Raw genomic sequence first — 19,691 nt, 5'->3', positions numbered from 1 at the left:
AGCAAATAATGATCAATCAGGATTCGAATGAAGATGTTGTTGCTACATCAATAGTCAATCAAGAGAAGCAAATTTATTTGTCCTCAATCAAAGGAACTCAGATTGCCAATCATGGATACTCAAATCAAGAAGCTCGCAAGCAATTATTCTGTGTCCAGAATTAAGCTCACTCCAGGCGTAAATGGCTCCTTAATTCAAGCCGTGACAAGGAAAATCACAATCGAACCTGGACTCTTCAAAGAGCAGGATTCGAAGAGGCACCCCTTGGGTCAAAACCCTTTTGCAAAGATCTCATGCCTCTGATTTCGCTGAAGACTCAACAACTCTTTTCTCTCCTACAAGAAGGCCGATACTTTCAAGAAGAAGACTTGCGCAACTACATACATTGTATTCTAAGTCCATATATTTCTTAGTTCAAACACTGTAATCTTTAGTTATCAGTATCTCAAAAGACAGAAAGATCTAGAACACAAAAGAGAGTTGTGTCAATTACTCAAATCTCAAGGTATGATACCGTTTGTTGGTGGTGAACGCAATAAATCATCTGTGTTGTAACATTTTCAAAGATTTTAAGGGAACCCTTGTGACCCAAGAAAAATTGGATGTAAGTACCACAACGGTACTGAACCAGTATAATTCGTTGTGTGTTATTTACTCTTCTTTACTGCTTACTTTCATTCTGCATTGTGATAAGTTAACTAATACTTGTGTTAGTCGACTAATTTTTAAGTAGTCAACAATTCTCTCCCCCTTCCCCCCTACAATTCAACAACTCTTTTCTCTCCTACAAGAAGGCCGATACTTTCAAGAAGAAGACTTGCGCAACTACATAAATTGTATTCTAAGTCCGTATATTTCTTAGTTCAAACACTGTAATCTTTAGTTATCAGTATCTCAAAAGACAGAAAAATCTAGAACACAAAAGAGAGTTGTGTCAATTACTCAAATCTCAAGGTGTGATACCGTTTGTTGGTGGTGAATGCAATAAACCATCTGTGTTGTAACATTTTCAAAGATTTTAAGGGAACCCTTGTGACCCAAGGAAAACTGGATGTAAGTACCACAACGGTACCGAACCAGTATAATTCGTTGTGTGTTATTTACTCTTCTTTACTGCTTACTTTCATTCTGCATTGTGATAAGTCAACTAATACTTGTGTTAGTCGACTAATTTTTAAGTAGTCAACAATTCTCCCCCCTCCCCTGTACGTTTAATTAGTATCAGAGCAAGGCTCACAATCTTGCCTAGTCGCTAGTAAGGAAAAGATCATGGGATCCAATACTATTGTTGGTGCTCTCTTTCAAGAAGAAACCTCTCAGGTTCGACCCCCTTACTTCAACGGTCAGCATTTCTCGCACTGGAAAGTTCGCATGGAAACTTATACTATGTCATATAACATCAAAGTATGGCGTATGATTAAAAAGAGAAATCTTCCAATTCCTCCCAAGAAGGATGCAAACGGTCAAGTCATCGTATCTACTGATCCTCTTGACTTGGATGATTACACTGATGAACAAGTTGTTGCCATCACTGCTAATGCAAAAGCAAAAAATCTACTGTACAATTCTATCAGTGGAGAAGAATATGAAAAGATATCAAGTTGCGAAACTGCAAAATAAATATGGGACAAACTGGAAGTCACTTACGAAGGAACCAACAAAGTGAAAGAGACTAGGATAAACCTCTTGGTTCGGGACTATGAGTTATTTCAAATGAAGGATGGTGAATCTGTAGAATGAATGTTTTCCAGGTTTAGCAAAATACTTAGAGACCTCAAATCATTTGGGAGACCTATTAAAAGTGGCGAACAGGTTAGAAAGATCCTCAGAAGCTTACCTACAATTTGGCAGCCAAAGGTCATTGCGTTTGAATGTCAAGATCTGGACAAAATTTCCTATGATGAGCTCAGAGGTGATCTAATTGCTTTTGAGAAAACTCATCTTGACAGACAAATTCAAGAGAAGAAGAAAACTGTTGCTTTCAAAGCAATTGTGGCTGAACCAGAAAATGAAGAAGAAGAAGGAGGAGGAGGAGGAGAACAAGATAAAAACATTGAAATGCTCTCTCAAGTCATAACCAATATGATGAGAAGAAACAGAAATAATAGAAGAGGAAAGTTCAACTTCAGGAAAGGAAGGATGAGCAATGAAGCTGATAAAAATGATGGAAGGTGTTACGAATGTGAAAAGTTTGGTCACATTCAAGCTAGCTGTCGGAATTAAAGAAAAAGCTTAGCAGAAACATGCAAAAGAAGAAAGCTTTCGGAGCATGGAGTGATGAGGAAGAATCTGATCACGAGGAAATTGCTAACATATGTTTCATGGCTCTAAGTGAAAATGAAGATTCAGGAGAACTTGGACTAATGGCAGACAACAACGATGAGGAAGACGACTCAAGAGAACCTCGTTCAATGTCAGATGAAGGAACTAGTGAGGTACGTACTCCTTTATGCCCTAATTATTATGAACTTCAAGAATTTGTCGATATTGCTATTGTAGACATAGAAAGAGTAGTAAACGAGCTCAGAAGAACCAAGAGAGAAAGAGAGAGAGAGAGAGAGAGAGAGAGAGAGAGAGGAAAGACTGGCCTTTAAACTAGAAGTGTACGAAATTGAGCATGATATGCTTCAAGATGAAGTAAATGAACTCAAGCTTCAATTGAATGGTTTGCAAAAGGCCACGAGTCTCAGTCCAGTCAAGTCAAATCAGACTGCTCATCACAAGAAGAAAATCGCTTGTTCTTTTGTGGTAAAAATGGCCATAGTATTAACAATTGCAGGAACAGAATTAGAGCTGAAAATAGTACTGGTAACTCTAACAGCTCACCATGCTCCTATTGTGGTAAAAGAGGTCACACCTCAAATCATTGCAGGTTCAAAAACAACAGGAGATGGGTTTGGAGACCAAAATCTTCAAATCAAACTAATACTCAACAGTCTAACCATTCAGGACCCAAGCAGGCTTGGGTACCTAAAAATGAGTAATCTTGTTTTACAGGAACACCGCAAGAAGAATCGAAAAGGAAAATGGTATCTCGACAGCGCGTGTTTCAGACATATGACAGGTGACAAACAACTGTTCAAATAAGTCACCAAGCTAGATGGAGGAACAATTACTTTTGGTGACAAATCCAAAGGAAATGTTATTGGTGTTGGAAAAGTTCCTTTAAGGTCAACATATGATGTAGATGAAGTCTACCTAGTTTATGAACTTGGCTATAATCTTTTCAGCATCAGTCAACTATGTGACAACGATTATGAGGTTCATTTTAAGAAACATGGCTGGTTTATAGAAGACGGATCAGGTAATAGAGACAGAAATGTCTACACTATTAAGAACTTAGAAAACTTTGGGGATCAAATCTGTCTTACATCTATGATTGAAAATCCCTGGGTTTGGCATAGAAAACTTGGCCATGCAAGCATGCATACTATTCAAAAACTGTCTAAACATGATCTTGTTATTGAACTCCCAAAACTAGATTTTTCGAAAGATCATATCTGTGATGTATGTCAACTAGGAAAACAAACTCGCTCATCTTTTAAAGTTAAAAACATTGTTTCTACCTCTAAACCTCTTCAATTGCTGCATATGGATTTATGTGGTCCTACTAGAACTGCTAGTATAGGAGGTAAGAAATATGCTTTTGTTATTATAGATGATTTCTCTAGATTTACCTGGGTTATGTTTCTTAGTTATAAAGATGATGCTCTAAAGAATTTTGAAGTTTTCTGTAAGAAAGTTCAACGAGAAAAGGGATACTATATCTCTACTATCAAAAGTGATCATGGAGGAGAGTTTGAAAGCAAAGCTTTTAAAAATTTCTGCAACGATTAATAAATCTCTCACAATTTCTCTTCACCAAGATCACCACAGCAAAATGGAGTAGTAGGGTGTAAAAACAGAACCTTGCAAGATATGGCAAGAGCCATGATCATGGAAAACTCTCTACCTCATCATTTTTGGGCAAAGGCTGTGAGTACAGCATGTCACATCATCAACAGATGTTTGATACGACCAATTCTCAGAAAGACTCCTTATGAACTGTGGAATGGTAAGAAACTAAATATCAGTTATTTCCACTCCTTTGGATGCAAATGCTTCATCCATAACAATAGGAAGGATAATCTTGGTAAGTTTGATCCAAAGAGTGATGAGGGTATATTTCTTGGTTACTCTCCTTCAAGTAGAGCTTACAAAGTTTATAATAAGAGAACCTTATGTATTGAAGAGTCTATTCATGTTGTTTTTGTTGATACTAACCCTCGCCCAAGGAATGAACATATTCCTGAAGATGAGGAAATTTCCTGCGCTCCTAAGTCGGTAATGATCATCAAAATAAGTCAGCTAATTAACAGACTCAATCAGCTGAAGTACCAACAGAAGATCTTGACCTACCCCGGCTAGATCAGTCGACTACCGAAGAAAGGGTGACTCCAATAAATACTCCAAATGAATGGAAGAGTGAACCGGGATATCCTCACAAATTCATTATAGGAGATCCACGGGAGGGAATAACTACAAGGAGATCTCAAAAGAACAAATCTCATGTAGCTCTCATTTCTCAAATTGAGCCCAAGAAAGTGGATGAAACTCTAAAGGATTCTCATTACATTAGTGCTATGAAAGAAGAATTAGATCAGTTTGAAAGAAATAAAGTATGGGAATTAATTCCAAAGCCTCAAAACTCTTCTGTTGTTAGAAGTAAGTGGGTCTTCAGAAACAAATTGAATGAATCAGGTCAAATTGTTCGAAATAAAGCAAGACTAGTGGCTCGAGGTTATTCTCAACAGGAAGGAATCGACTATGATGAAACCTTTGCGCCTGTGGAAAGACTTGAATCCATTCGAATACTACTCGCCTTCGCTGCTCATAAATGATTCAAATTATTTCAAATAGATGTTAAAAGTGCGTTCCTAAATGGTTATATCTCTGAAGAAGTATACGTGAAGCAACCACCTGGCTTTGCAAATGCCACCTTTCCAAATCATGTATACAAGCTGACTAAAGCCCTGTACGGTCTCAAACAAGTTCCTCGAGCATAGTATGAAAGGTTAAGTTCTTTCCTTCTAAATCAAGGTTTCAAACGAGGTAATATTGATACAACCCTTTTCATTAAGCAATCCAGTTCAGGTAATCTTATTACTCAAATTTATGTAGATGATATTATTTTTGGTAGCCCTAACTCTATTCTTTGTGAAGAATTTTCTCTTTTCATGAAAGGAGAATTTGAAATGAGCATGATGGGAGAACTGGCCTTCTTCCTTGGGCTTCAAATCAAGCAGTCCCCTAAAGGAATTTTCATTTGCCAAATCAAGTATACTAAGGAGCTTATCAAAATGTTTGGTATGGAAGATGCTAAGGCTATTGGTACTCCAATGAGTCCAACTACCGTGATAGATGAAGATAGCAATGGAAAACTGGTTGATGAAACCATGTATAAAAGGATGATTGGATCTCTATTATATTTAACTGCCAGTCGACCAGATATCATGTTTAGTGTATGCAAATGTGCTAGATTTCAGTCGGTTCCTAAAGAATCCCATCCTTCTTATGTTAAACGAATTATTAGATATTTAATTGGTACATCTGAACTAGGACTATGGTATGATCACTCTAACAATTTCTCTCTAAGAGGCTTTTCAGATGCTGATTTTGTAGGAGATAAGATTGATAGGAAGAGTACCAGTGGGACATGTCAATTGTTAGGAAATGCATTAGTATCTTGGCACATCAAGAAACAAAATTATGTTGCACTATCAACGACTGAGGCAGGATACCTAGCCGTTGGAATTTATTGTACACAAGTTCTATGGATTATGCACCAATTTCTTGATTTTAATTTATCTTTTACATCCACTCCTATCTTTTGTGACAATACTAGTGCTATCTGTTTATCAAAGAATTCTGTGCATCATTCTAGAGTAAAGCATATAGAAATTAAATATCATTTTATCCGTGATCATGTAGCAAAAGGTGACATTGTTTTAGAGTTTATTAGTACTGATCCTCAACTTGTTGATAGTTTTACAAAACCTCTTTTGGAAGAAAGAGTTTGCCTTCTCCGAAAAAAGATTGGCATTGTGCCAAATTTATAAATCAAATATTTCCTTGAGTGTTTAAAATATTTTACCCTATACTAGAATATTTTATTTTCTTACTTATATGTGATCTAATTACTTTTTTGCGTAAGCGTAATTATTGCAAGTACTGCCGATCAGTCACTTCTGAACCATCTCTTCTGTCTGAACTTGGCCTTTCCATTAACCAAGGCGTCTCTTTGCTCTTCCCAAAATCTTCAATAAAAACCCTCTGTCTCCAATACTTCTCTCATTATCTACCAAACAACCCTTCACACCATGGCTAAAAGAAATCCCTCCTCTGCAACCAGACGCAGTCGAAAGTTCTAAAAACCTCTTAACACTGAAGAGCCTGTGGATGTGGAGTCGTCCATTGACTCAGGTTTTCTCTAAACAGACAATAAAAGTAGTGAATCATCTGAAAATCCTCCCATTAGCCAGAAAAAGGCCGGAAAGAGACCCATGGAGCAAACCCCCCAAAAGGCTGCATGCAAGAAGGGTAAAGTGGAACGCTTGGAATTTGGTCCTGAGGACAAGCTAATCTTCTACGGCCCCAGTGAAAAGGCAAGGTTTGAGTCCTACAAGTCAAAATCCATGGCTTATGGACGCTCTGTAAGTCTCTCTCTCTTAAGAAAAGTCTTCATTGTGATGTGACTGCAATTATCGATTTTCAGCACCTTTCCCCTCTCTTTGACACTATTGGAAACTCTGTGTATGAAGAACCTGTTAGAATGTTTTATGCAAATCTTTTCGCGAATGATAAAGATGATTTGGAATCTATGATTTTAGGGACTAGAATTGTTTTGGACTCATACCAATTTGAAAAGATCTTTTCCGCCAAGTTTAGTGGGTATGATGTGTTTGTCCAAAATTCTTGGCCCAAAAACTTTGAAGTGTCTTTTGATGAAGCAAAATTTTTTATCGGCCCCAAAAATCTTAAGTTTGAACACCGTGTCTTGGCCCACATGATTGCCACTACTCCCATTCCCAGATCTGGGTCCCTTAGCTCTTTGTCCACTAGAGATGTCTTTGTCCTCTACTATCTGGTTAATAATAAACGTCTTGATTGGTTTGTGTGGATTCGTCATTATATGCTTGAGAGTATCAGGGATATATCCTCCTCTGCTGCATGTCTGCCCTATGGTCTTCTCATCTCTCATATTCTAGAAGTCATGAAAGTAGACTTGGCACCTTTTACACCCAAGTACATCACCAATACTTATGATAAAATAACTTTTTCAATGATGGGGTACATGTTGGGTGATGATGGATGGGTTAGGCGAGCCAAGGTTGAAAGTGCTACAGCGCCAGTTGAAGTCCAAAATGATCAACCAACTTCTCAGTCAACTGCCTCTCAGAATCTTCAACAAATTCAACATTACCTTGATGGAGTCAAGCTGCTTCTTGTTGAGATGAAAGAACATACAGATAAAATCAGGGACGTCACCAAGGAGACAAGTACAGATGTGGCCAAGCTCAGGATGGACATAGTAGCCACACGGAGACAAGGAACCAGGGCTTTCAATTCTATGAGTGAAAAGATAGACAAACTCGTCAAGGACGTTGAAAACTCCTATGACTCCTTCTGCACCAAAGTGATCAATACCCTCAAATACTTCCTGGGAAGAAGTTAATGCATTTTTTTTTGCTTATGCTTATTTTTGTTGGTGGTTTCTCTTAGACAATTTTTTGGGTCTGTACTAACTAAGACTCTGCTGAAGGCACTACTTCTGCTGCTCTAACCACCTTATTAGTATGTACATTTTATCCCATATTATTCTGTATGCTTTTCTTTCCTTTTTGATTGATGTCAAAGGGGGAGAAAAAATGTGAGTAAACACCAGCAGGAGGACCTGCAATTACAATTATTCAGGAGGAGATAGAAACAATATAATCTCAGGGGGAGCAACACAACTCAGGGGGAGCAACATCTTTAAAGGGAAGTATTTTAAATTACTAGTTACTCCTTCTTGATTGTCATCATCAAAAAGGGGGAGATTGATAGGTTTAAGTTTAAGTTTGACAATATTATCTTATATTATATTTGCAGGACTAACAAAAAGGAAAGAATGGAGATGCTCAGCAAGATGCGATTGCTACAGGATTCGAAATATAAATAATGATCAATCAGGATTTGAATGAAGATGTTGTTACTACATCAATGGTCAATCAAGAGAAGCAAATTTATTCGTCCTCAATCAAAGGAACTCAGATTGCCAATCATGGATACTCAAATCAAGAAGCTCGCCAGCAATTATTCTGTGTCCAGAATTAAGCTCACTCCAGGTGTAAATGGCTCCTTAATTCAAGTTGTGACAAGAAAAGTAACAGTCGAATCTGGACTCTTCAAAGAGCAGGATTCGAAGAGGCACCCCTTGGGTCAAAACCCTTTTGCAAAGATCTCGTGCCTTTGATTTCGCTGAAGACTCAACGACTCTTTTCTCTCCTATAAGAAGGCCGATACTTTCAAGAATAAGACTTGCTCAACTACATACATTGTATTCTAAGTCCGTCTACTTCTTAGTTCAAACACTGTAATCTTTAGTTATTAGTGTCTCAAAAGATAGAAAGATCTAGAATACAAAAGAGAGTTGTGTCAATTACTCAGAACTCAAGGTGTGATACTGTTCGTTGGTGGTGAACGCATTAAAATCATATGTATTGTAATATTTTCAAAGATTTTAAGGGAACCCTTGTGACCCAAGGGAAACTGGATGTAAGTACCACAATAGTACCGAACTAGTATAAATCGCTGTGTGTTATTTACTCTTCTTTACTGCTTATTTTCATTCTGCATTGTGATCAGTCAACTAATACTTTTGTTAGTCAACTAATTTTTAAATAGTCAATAATTCACCCCCCTCTTGTACGTTCAAAATCATGTTACTGAGAATGGAGCGCAAGAGAGTTTGAGGGTGAGGAGTTGAAATCGTGGTGAGAGATCGTGGGATTGAAATACCAAATCTGTAGGATTGATATTTTTAGGGCAAATAAGCGTTGTGTTCCCAAAAAACATTGAGTGTAGAAATTAGCGTGTTCCTTAAAAATGGTAGATATAAAGTGTAGAAACTACTTTTTTTTTCTTCTTTTAAAAAATAATATATCTAGTTAATTATTTTCAAATTCAAAATTTAAAAAGAGAAACTAATTTTACCTAAATTAACTAATTTATCCTAAAATTGCTACATGACATTTTATGTACACGACACTTGGTAAAATCTCAGAGCTTGACTTTCTCCCTTTTAAGTAAATACAGATTCGAATATTCATTTTAACGAAATAAAATCATGCTTTTGCCAGTGGTGTACTATATAGATAATGTTTAATATATTTATACTTCTATTTTTTTATTTGAAAAAATTTAATATATTTATTTTCGATTTTTTTTATTTTTTATCATGCTCTAAGGTTAAACATTCATCTCGTCGTCCGTTCAACACAAAATACATAATAGTGCATTTTAGAAAATATTAAAAATAATGGCTTTTATCCACCATTTAGAACTTTTTTCATTTTGTCTTAAAATAAAACTAATAGTTACGTGGGAACAATATTTTTCAATAATTATGTATAAAATCAATGTTATATAAAATTACAGTGTCAAGTGATTTTTACTTGGGCTTTCATGAACTCTTGAACCTATACACTTCTTCTTAGACACTTATTTAGTTCATAACTCATTCATTTTGCTATTAACAAAGCTCAGTTAGTAACAAAGGATAACTCTGTGCAGTCTTATGAGAATCGGAGCTCCGAAGTGTGAGCAAAGCCGTTGAATGACAACCGTTCCAATTCCGACGCGCCAAATTTACTAATCTTGCAGGTTCTCCCTTACGCGCCTTACTTTCCAAATCTATAATCTCCAATCAAGAATATCACCTTTTTCTCTAAAAAAAAAAATTTCCAATTGTTGTATTCAATAGATATACATATCCACGAGTACCAAGAATTACTAAAGCACTGTAAATTACAGATCTTGTTTCGGGTTTCAACGCTGTTCACTACTGATTCAGGTACAAATTATGTTTCCTTTTTATTTTTATTTCTTCCCATTGTATAAAAAATGGGTCCAAATGACGTTTTTTTGCTCCTTTGTCTGCTAATTATAGTAAAAGATTGAATTTTTTGTCTCCTTCTTACCCCCCTTTTAGTTTCTGTTCATGGGTGTGGTTAATAATTTTAAATTTATCGTTTATGTGCTTCACCATAATACTAATCATTGTATTTTTCCTCACATCGAAATGGGTCCTTTTTGCTCTTTTTGTTGGACTATTGTAGTAAATGATTGAAATTTGTGTCGTTTCTTGGCACCCTTTAGCTTTCTTTTCATGTGTGTGGTTAATAAATCAATAGTCACATGTTACACCATAATTCCCATCATTGTTTTCTTAAATGGCCAGTTCTTTTCCTAATATTGAGATAATGCCATATTTGGACACTTGTGCAAAAAAAATTAAAGCTACCAGAAATGTTACAGCTTTTGGTATCTACTTTTGATTTTGACATTACATGTTCTTGACTGATTTTCAATGATTAGAACTTGCCTCTAACATTGCGCAGAAAAAGTTAGTCTTTTGGTTGCAAGGAACCTATGATGATGTCAAGGAGGCCTATCAACCCATCTCGACGTGTAGCAGATGGCGGAGCTGCTTCATTAGAAGCCTCAATTCGCTCAAAGACACGATCTCCCCCATATTTAACAATTGGACTTGTTATTGTGGTACTTGTTCTCAGCTTCTGATACTAATGGTTATTAACTTTTATCATTCTGAATGGCAAGTTGATAGCCTTTGGAAAATAACTAGACTCAAATTTTCATTTTAACTGTAATTGTAATTCTATTTTGCCTTTTGGATATTTCAGGGAGCATTTCTTCTCATAGGGTACTTTTACCGTGACACAGGTTTGTACCCGGAACCTTGGCATTTCATGAATTAAATTCATATTTGAATTTATTGTAAAAAGGCCAAAAAGAAAGAGAAAGAGAACAGATATTTAAGCTGATTGTTCAGTACTGGAGGTCTGTGATGAAACTTGACTCCTAGATTCTCTATGAATTGCTTGTACTTGTTGTCATCAAAAGTTACTTTTCTCAAGAGGTGAAAAAGTTGGGTATCATATGCTTGTTCTGAAAACTAGGTGCATTACAGGTGATATAGGCCTATAACTTCTTGTTTTAACATCCTTTAGCTCACTTGGAGGTCTCCCTACAATTTATTTCTTTAGAGAAAGCTGTATAACTATTAAAAAGAGCAGACAATACGAGTACTCTGCATGATCAGTCTCACCTTCTCAAGGAAAGAAGATGGTTGAAACATAGTTTCATGGCCTCAGCATATGCACAAGAAGATGTGTAGAAGGCATATGAATCATCTTTGACATATTTCGTAATATTATTTTCAAACAAAGTAGTGGTCCTTTTCTTTTCTTTAAACAAAATGTTGGTCTTACCTCATCTTTTGATGAATGTTTTTCTAAATAAAAATATCAATGTTAAATGAGTCTCTGCTGTCAGTAATGGTCATGCAGGTAACTTAATAAGCGTTCCTTATCTCAGCTTGAACGTTTTCTTCTGCCTCTACATATTGTTCTTTACTTTGCTTTGATGCTGATTGAAGGATTATCATTGCTTATAGGTACTTTTGGCAGTATTAAAGGCATCAGTAGAGTGGAAGGTAATTTCTCATGCATTGTTCTGAAGGATTTGAGTTTACGGCATATTTCTCTTTCAAATGACACATGAATTATGTTATATACAAAAGTGCAGAGACATTTCTATTACTTGTTTAGAAATTGGCTCTAATTATATATCCATGATCACAAGGGGCGTATCTAAGTCTTAGGGTATGAGTTCACAAGAACCCATATACCTCTCCCTGAACCATGTATAATAATGTTATATTTTTTGAAAATTACTTAATTATATGTGCGTGAACCCATGCTCCAAGACTCCTATGGTGCAATAATCATTGGGACACCTCTACGAGTGAAATTGGTGGTTCAAATCCCACTCCGGACGGTCTTGTTTTCGGCACGGAGTATAGATATATACGTGAAAATCACTAAAATTTTAAAAAGAACATAATTTTGAACCTATAATTTCAAAAGTGTAGTGGATACATGGTAGATACTAAAGTTAAACTCGTTAAATGTAAATTCTAAATCCACATCTTCACAATAGTGCATCCATCCTCTTGAAATCCTGGATCCGCCTCTGAATTGATCACTTCATGTATGCATTCAAAAATTTAAGTTTGGTACTTACTGATAACCAAGTCTCCTGTCGCTTTTGGGCTGTTGCCGGAGCTTTACTTGAATGATAATTTTGAATATTTACGATAAGAAGACTCGGACAAGCATGTTATGCATTTCTTGCTTCTACTTTTAGCTCATTCAGAGTATAGTAGGAAGTAGGAACCATCTAACTGTAACTTCAAAAATAATGCCTTTGTACATGACATACAGCCGGATTATTGTGTTCCATGCTACAATTCATGTGAATTGTTATTACACAGTCAGTCTATATAGCTGCTTCAATAAACTAATATCAAGCATGTCGGGATTCCTGTTCACTTATTGATTCTCTGAATAATTCAACAGTCTGGTGAGCAACTGTGGTTTTGATGGGCAAACTTCTTTTTCCCCACACTTCGTACATCACTTGACTCAAGGGCGTAGAATAGGTAACAAGATTGGTAATTCACTATCATTTATCATTCTAGGTGGGTGGAGTGACGGTGCATTATGCCTATCAAGAATCTCTATATAGTCTTTATGCGGAGCTACTGACTTCCGATCTTGCTTACTAGAAGATGTGATTGCGTTAGTTTAATTTGGGTAATAGTGCCTTGGTTTCTTTGACTTGATATTTCTGAAGAGAAAGTTACAGCTGTTTGTACATTACAGCCGAGTTTTTGAACCAGTTTTACCTGTGCAGGGGATTTTTCATGTACTGTAGAGGTTCAAAAGGCCATTCCTTTTCTGAAGAAAGCATATGGAGATAGCATGCGTAAGGTGCTGCATGTTGGCCCTGATACTTGCTCGGTAGTTGCTAGATTGTTAGAAGAGGAGGATACTCAAGCTTGGGGTATAGAACCATATGATATAGAGGATGCAGGTCATTTCTGCAAGAAACTCGTGCATAAGGGCATCGTTCGCGTGGCTGATATGAAATTTCCTCTTCCATATCGCGCAAAATCATTTTCACTTGTGATTGTCTCAGATGCGTTGGATTACTTGTCTCCAAGGTATCTCAATAGGACCCTCCCCGAATTGGCCAGGGTATCATCTGATGGACTTGTTGTTTTCACAGGTAAGAGTTTATATCAGCTGTTATGTTTAGAAAATGGACAATCTAAAATGGAAGAATATTTTGCATTCGTTGTACTGTCTGAGCTAAGCAGCTTCCTACCCTTCACTTCCTGTCGATCTCTTTTTAGTCTTGCCTTTTCGGGGTACAGTAATATGAGTGGGAATATTTATCTAAATCCAAGAAAGATAGGTCTTTTAATTCGGGAACTTATTCTTTTATTTTCAGTACTTGGTCACACTATCGCACTCTCTTTGGTAGAAAGCTATTTAGAAATTTGACTATTTGTTGTCTTACTTTGGTTTCTTTCCATACTGATGCTGAATAGGTTTCTATCCCCCTTTTATACTAGGTCCAATAATGTTGTATGCAGTCTCTCATTGGAAGTAGGACAAAGTTGACTAGGAGAGGTTTTTAAGTAACGTAGCCATTCTTGCAAAAGGAGTAAAGAGCATTAAAAGTGAAGGAATTACAAGGAAACTACAACTAATTAGACCTGTAATAAGAAACCACTTGAAATCAATATAGTTAATGCTGCAGAAGACAAAAATACATGCACCATTCCCAAGTTAAGAATAGCTGAATATCTGTAGGATTTCAAAGCAGGGATATGAAATTGATTAAGGACAATTGTTGGATTCTACACACACGCAAAGAAGAGGACATTTGTGTCTAAACGTGTAAAGAAACTTTTTAGATTGGCATTTGCTAATTATTCTTTCTTCAAATGAATATAACAGGCATGAAAGCTAGGAGATACAACAAATGGTAGAATATCGGGTGACCAGGGTCAGTGTATAACTAAAGAGATAACCTGTGTATAGGGGAAGAATACAGCAGAAACAACATGCCTTTTTCCTTTCCTTTCTTTTTAGTAAAAAGAACAAATTCATTCCTGAATTATGTAAGAATTCGTCACTACTATTAAAAAAATTAGAACTCATTATGTCTCTATTCCCGTTTAGCAGTGATAATATATTGTGTGTAATATTCTTAAAGAATGATATGGTGATAGTAGGATTAGGTTTGATGACAGCTCCATATCCCTCTCCATTGCATGAGTAGTTCGATATTGGTTCCAAAACAATGCAATGTGGCTTATTTTCAATTATGCTAGCGTGCTTTTTGTTGTTGTATGACTTTTGGTCAGTTGACCTCTACGGAGTAATATTCATTTTGATGCAGTGGAGACTCTGATTACCTAATTGCTTTCTTAGAGCTGTTAACTCCTTTAATTTTCTCCTTTTAACCATATCATTCTATGCATAAGCTTTCTAAGGAGTTATAAATGCCTTTTCATACCTACGTCCTTTATTCCACATCATTTGATAATTGCAGGTTATCCACGTCATCATAAAGTTAAGGTTGCAGATAAGTCCAGATTCGGGGGGCTGGTAAGTGACATGCTCCTGCATCGTATACATATATCTTTTGTTACAGTGTCTACACATTATTTATGTATCTCATAAATTTGTGGTGCGGAGCAAATGTGTTGGAATTAGGAGCCTTTGACCCTTTTATTAGTACATCTTACGGATTGGGGTGGGGGGGGGGGGGGGGGTCATATTAGCGTCTGATTTGAAAAGATTAATCCCATCTTGCTCTCTAACTTTTAGTTGATCTAAATTCTTGATAGTGCCGTGAGAAAATTTGAGTGCACCTTAGAGGTGGTGTAGCAATTGGTCACCCTGAATTTGGTGAAGGATAGTAGTTTGGATTATCCAATTTTAACTTTTAGGTGGTTACGTTGTACTAAGAAGAATGACAGCTGTGGGTAATTACTTCTGCAATGTAATTCGAAACTCACACTTATCCGTAGAAATCAATCACCAAAACTGAGCTGGAGTAAAAGCCTGCGGATCGATTATGCTGAAAACTATGATTGAACATAGTGTCATAGACTACATCAGGGATAAAATTAAAGATGGTACTTGGTAACTTCTTTCGAGAGGGATGATGAGTCTCTTGTGACAAGAGCACTCACTTTGTATAATTGATATCGGATTGAAAGGACGACAAAGTACCACTTGAATAATTAATACAGAAAGTTAGAAAGATACAATGTTCTAGACTTCATTTTAGTTTCATCTCAAAACTCTTGTTTTCAGAATATTGATGTTACTTTTTCCTTTATAATGATGAGCTCAAAAAGCTCTGTTGCTGTAAAAGTTTTGTTTCATGCTTTTAAAATCTAGCACCAGACACCAAATAACAAAATGAAAAACATGACATTCCTCATTGGAAGTGAGAAAGACAAAACAAACACAAATGACATAATTATACCATAGTAATATCAATGCGCGCGATGAGCATAAATCACTTAAACAATGACACAAACAACATGTTATTCATACCAATTGTACATACAAAATAATAGTTTCTATGAATCACCTTCTAATTTGAAACCTCATATCATTGATCATCATTCATGCAGTGCATGTCACTATATGTCAAAAGTCATTTTTTTTCCATATAAAAAAGAAATATTGTTTGTCTATATGTTTGTCGCACAGACTTCATGCTGCAAAGGTGCTACCCCAACAAAATCAGCAGCCGAAGTTGTAAAGTGAAATATCTTAGTGAAATGCCTGCTCCTGATAATATCTTTTTCTGTCTCTTTTTTTCCTTAAAAAAGAATTGATACTATATTGACTTAAGAGTACTCACTAACTTTGGAACCTGATGCCAACTTCCACCTTTGCTTTATGTTCTTCCCGAAGGCCAAATTGAGGAGCTCAACATGGTGGGTCCGGTATTTTGTTCAAACAAGTTTAGAGGAAAATGAAGTTGCCATTAAGAAGTTTGAGCTAGCTGCTTTGAAGAAATCATATGTTCCTAGCTGCCAAATTTTTCACCTGAGATCTTACCGTTGATTTCATTATACGTAGTCGGTCATACACAAAAATTAAGAACCGTGCATAGCTTGTGAATGCGGTCAAGACATGTTATAACAACTTCAGCTCTTGTTGGTAAGTTGTTTCAGAGAAGCGCGCGTCTCCTAGAAAATGTTAAGAGTATGCCATCTTAGTGTATTATCATAAAATGCATATGGGGTTTCAGCAGCTTGTTACAGATTAATTGCAAATGGGAGATTGCTGTTTCAGGGGAGACTTTGTCAAGTAATGATATATACATCCTCTATATTCCTCTTTCTTGTTTTTTCAATCTCCTTGTTCAGTTTATTTGTTTATTTATTGGGAATGAATTACTCCATATTATGTTCTGCTTCCATGTCTAACTTCTTTTCTTCTTCTTTTTTTGGTTTTTTGCTAGTCGAAATGTGGGCTCAGAATACACCTAAAAAAAAAACTTTTCGTTGCTGTTATTTATGATGCAACGGAAATTCACCTACTCATGTAGGAAATCAGTATATGGAAGTCAAAATAATTTCTCTATCTCTAAGCTACTTGAATGGGAGCGCCAGTGGATCAATAGACTGCTAAAGAAATTGAATTTGATTAGAGAATCAATACGTAATCTAAGAAATGCTGATATTTTCCTGCATTACTGTAGTAAATGTGAGACCTAAAAAGAAATATGCGAAACCTATTATCCAGAGTAGGAGTTTGAAACTTTAAATGACATGGTTGCAGTCATTTTTCTCTGTGTAGAACCATACTAGAATCATCTCAAATACTCAACCCACTTTTCTAAAGGTTTGAGCTTTCAATTCAAAAAGAAATTAAGGGGCTAAAAGGTCGACAATGACAACAACAACAAATTCAGTGTAATCTTACAAGTGGGGTCCTGGGAGGGTAGTAGTACACAACCTTATCTCTACCTTGTGCAAATAGAAAGGCTTTTCCGATAGACCCTCGGCTCCAAGCAAGCCTGCAAAATCACAACAGTATAAAGAAAAAATGCAGTAGTATAAAAGTCAGGGAAACAGTAGCAATAGCAAGATAGTAGAACAACCAAAACACAAGCAACATCATGTAGCAATAAAATTCTGAGAATATGAAATACTAGAATAACGCTATTAATACTGGAATGAAAGGAAAGATGCCCAACTACCTACTAGTCTTATACATTAATCATTGCCCTCCATATCAGCCTATCAAAGGTCATGTCCTCGGTAAGCTGAAGATGCGTCATGTCCTGCCTAATCACCTCTCTCTAATACAGTGGCGACGCTAGAAAATTCAATAACGATGTTCAAATTTTGAACACCCTTTGCCAGCGGACTATGCAAGGGTGTTCAAAGTCTATTTTTAATCAATAACAAGCAATATTTTATCTTATACGTAGTATAATTTTTCGGCGAAGGGTGATCACTTGACCACCCTTGGGCCAACATAGCTTCGTGATCACGCCCAACTATGCCTTATAAAAAGGACTAAGTGGTCATTACAAATATATTCCGGCAAATAAGTTCGGAGTCGAATCCCATAGGGAATTAACCTATCAAACACAACTACTAGACTCATACGAACTCACGCAATCAATCTTCAGAATTATTTAAGTAACAATTTGGATGTTTACTAACTAAATATTATGTAATGAAAGTGCAACAATTAATAACTAACTACTACGGGTTGTAGACAAGAATTTGAATGATCTAAGGTTGTGATTTCCCCTATTGTCGGAATCTTTTCCGCTACATTTTCTATAAATTTGCCTAAGTCTTTTCTATCGATCATGAGCACTCTGACTGTCGTAACTCTCTCCCGAGTAATTACTACAATTTACCAGACATATTCTCCCGAATTACGCTAGCTGGCGTTAATTACGGCTCACTCGGATTGCACCAAGGTTTCGGTATCCCTAATCCCACCTTTAAACCCTTCGTATTGATCCCTCATATACGTTAGGAGTGATGTTGTTCAACAACTACTTAAATATGCACTCTCTCCCGAGTAATACACACTAAATAGGTACAGTCGATTGAGGGCCCTTCAATCAACAACAATAATAATATAGTTGAACAAATAGAGAAAGTACTACGGCAAATCTATATTAACGTAACAGGAAAATCATCCTCCAATAGGTTCCATCAAAACCCTAGATTCTGAGTTTAGCTACTCATACTCATAGTCACAATATCCAAAGTATTTTGCATAATTAAATTACAAATTAAGGATAAAGGGATGTAGAAATCGTTGAGTCTGACTCCCAATGGTTGTTCCACGAGCTATCCTTGTCTCCGATTGCAAAAGTCCTCAAAAGTGGCATTTTTAGGTCTATTTATATGCGTAGAAAAATACATAAATGTGTAGGCCAAGTCCTAGTCAAACCATGAGACGAAATAAGTCTTTAAAACTAGGAATGTGCATGCCCAGACCTGGCCTCGCGAGGTCTACCGCCAGCTTGAGCTCGCCCCAGGCCTGGCGTCGCCAGCTCCAAAGCTTGGTGGACCTCGCGTTACCCTTCTCCTGGCCTGCTCCAACGCGTGCTAAAGGTCTGGCGTCGCCTGCTCTAACGCCCACTTTAGGCCTGGCTTCTCACTTCTTTCTTTCTTTCTTTCTTTCTTTCTTCTTTTTAGCTGTTTTCGAGCACACTTTAGACTTTAAGTATTCCTTTTGCTCTACTTTCATCTCCAATTCACCTACACATAAAATAGACTCCGTTACGCACAATTAAAGTGTAGTTTATCATTAAAGAATATAAAATGCAAGGCAAATAATGTACGAAACTATGGAATTATAGCCACACATCAATACCCCACACTTAAATATTGCGCGTCCTCGCGCAATCAAACCACACTTACAGACACAACCTCTTTGAGCGATTCCCTTAACTCATTACACCAAGAATGTTTAAAATAGTCTAAGCACCAAGGTGTAACATCCTCGCCTCAAGATTTGACTCACAAATACCATGACTTATTCACAATTCACTTACTTACTCTAACATGGAGGTCAACGACATTACATTTCCTTTATGAATCACATGCCCTCACCCAACAAAGAGCTCAGTTCCACACACAATGAATTTTAAGAACGTAGGAACTCAAGATAGGAAAAATTCACCCGCTCTCAGAAATAACATTCATATGATACAAATAATGCACCATAGGCTTGCCCGTAGTGTAATACTCTACTAATCGAGCTTATTCAGTCTAAGATCAAATAGGACTTTGATTGGTTGTAATGTAGGCTGCGGGCCGGGTAGGATATATTTGGATATAAGTGACTACACCTCTCTTAAGCACTTTAATACATACACTTTAACATTCAAGCCCATACTTATGTCACATCAAAACTCAACCTTAACTTCACTTTATATTACCCCATACTCTTTAAGCACAAGTATATCACTGGCCACCATCACCGGGAATTATTTTTCATACAATACACTATTAT

The 19,691-nt window shown here is 36.6% G+C and overlaps 1 protein-coding gene across 2 annotated transcripts; it reads left to right on the top strand.

Annotated features, from left to right (window-relative positions):
* Positions 1-9,723: 9,723 nt before the first annotated feature.
* Positions 9,724-16,554, top strand: LOC104115275 (probable pectin methylesterase CGR3). 2 transcript variants are annotated; one of them, XM_009625863.4, is made up of 8 exons: positions 9,724-9,903; positions 10,054-10,093; positions 10,641-10,800; positions 10,944-10,983; positions 11,717-11,755; positions 13,018-13,392; positions 14,728-14,783; positions 16,110-16,554. In XM_009625863.4, exons 3-8 carry the CDS (start codon positions 10,672-10,674, stop codon positions 16,260-16,262), a joined length of 792 nt encoding a protein of 263 aa, XP_009624158.1. In that variant the 5' UTR covers positions 9,724-9,903; positions 10,054-10,093; positions 10,641-10,671; the 3' UTR covers positions 16,263-16,554. The 2 variants fall into 2 exon arrangements, with proteins under 2 accessions (XP_009624158.1, XP_009624159.1); XM_009625864.4 differs by having other exon boundaries at positions 9,767-9,903; positions 10,004-10,093.
* The last annotated feature ends 3,137 nt before the right edge of the window (positions 16,555-19,691 follow it).

Source organism: Nicotiana tomentosiformis, chromosome 4 (assembly GCF_000390325.3).
Source record: "Nicotiana tomentosiformis chromosome 4, ASM39032v3, whole genome shotgun sequence".
In the NCBI taxonomy this organism is placed as follows: domain Eukaryota; kingdom Viridiplantae; phylum Streptophyta; class Magnoliopsida; order Solanales; family Solanaceae; genus Nicotiana; species Nicotiana tomentosiformis.
This window is presented reverse-complemented; position numbering and strand designations above follow the sequence as displayed.

Excerpts from the sequence above, each read along its gene's own strand:
- LOC104115275 (XM_009625863.4), top strand. The coding sequence starts at position 10,672 with ATGATGATGTCAAGGAGGCCTATCAACCCATCTCGACGTGTAGCAGAT. Across the intron at positions 13,393-14,727 it reads TGGACTTGTTGTTTTCACAG|GTTATCCACGTCATCATAAA; the intron begins GTAAGAGTTTAT and ends TGATAATTGCAG. Across the intron at positions 14,784-16,109 it reads AGTCCAGATTCGGGGGGCTG|GCCAAATTGAGGAGCTCAAC; the intron begins GTAAGTGACATG and ends TTCTTCCCGAAG.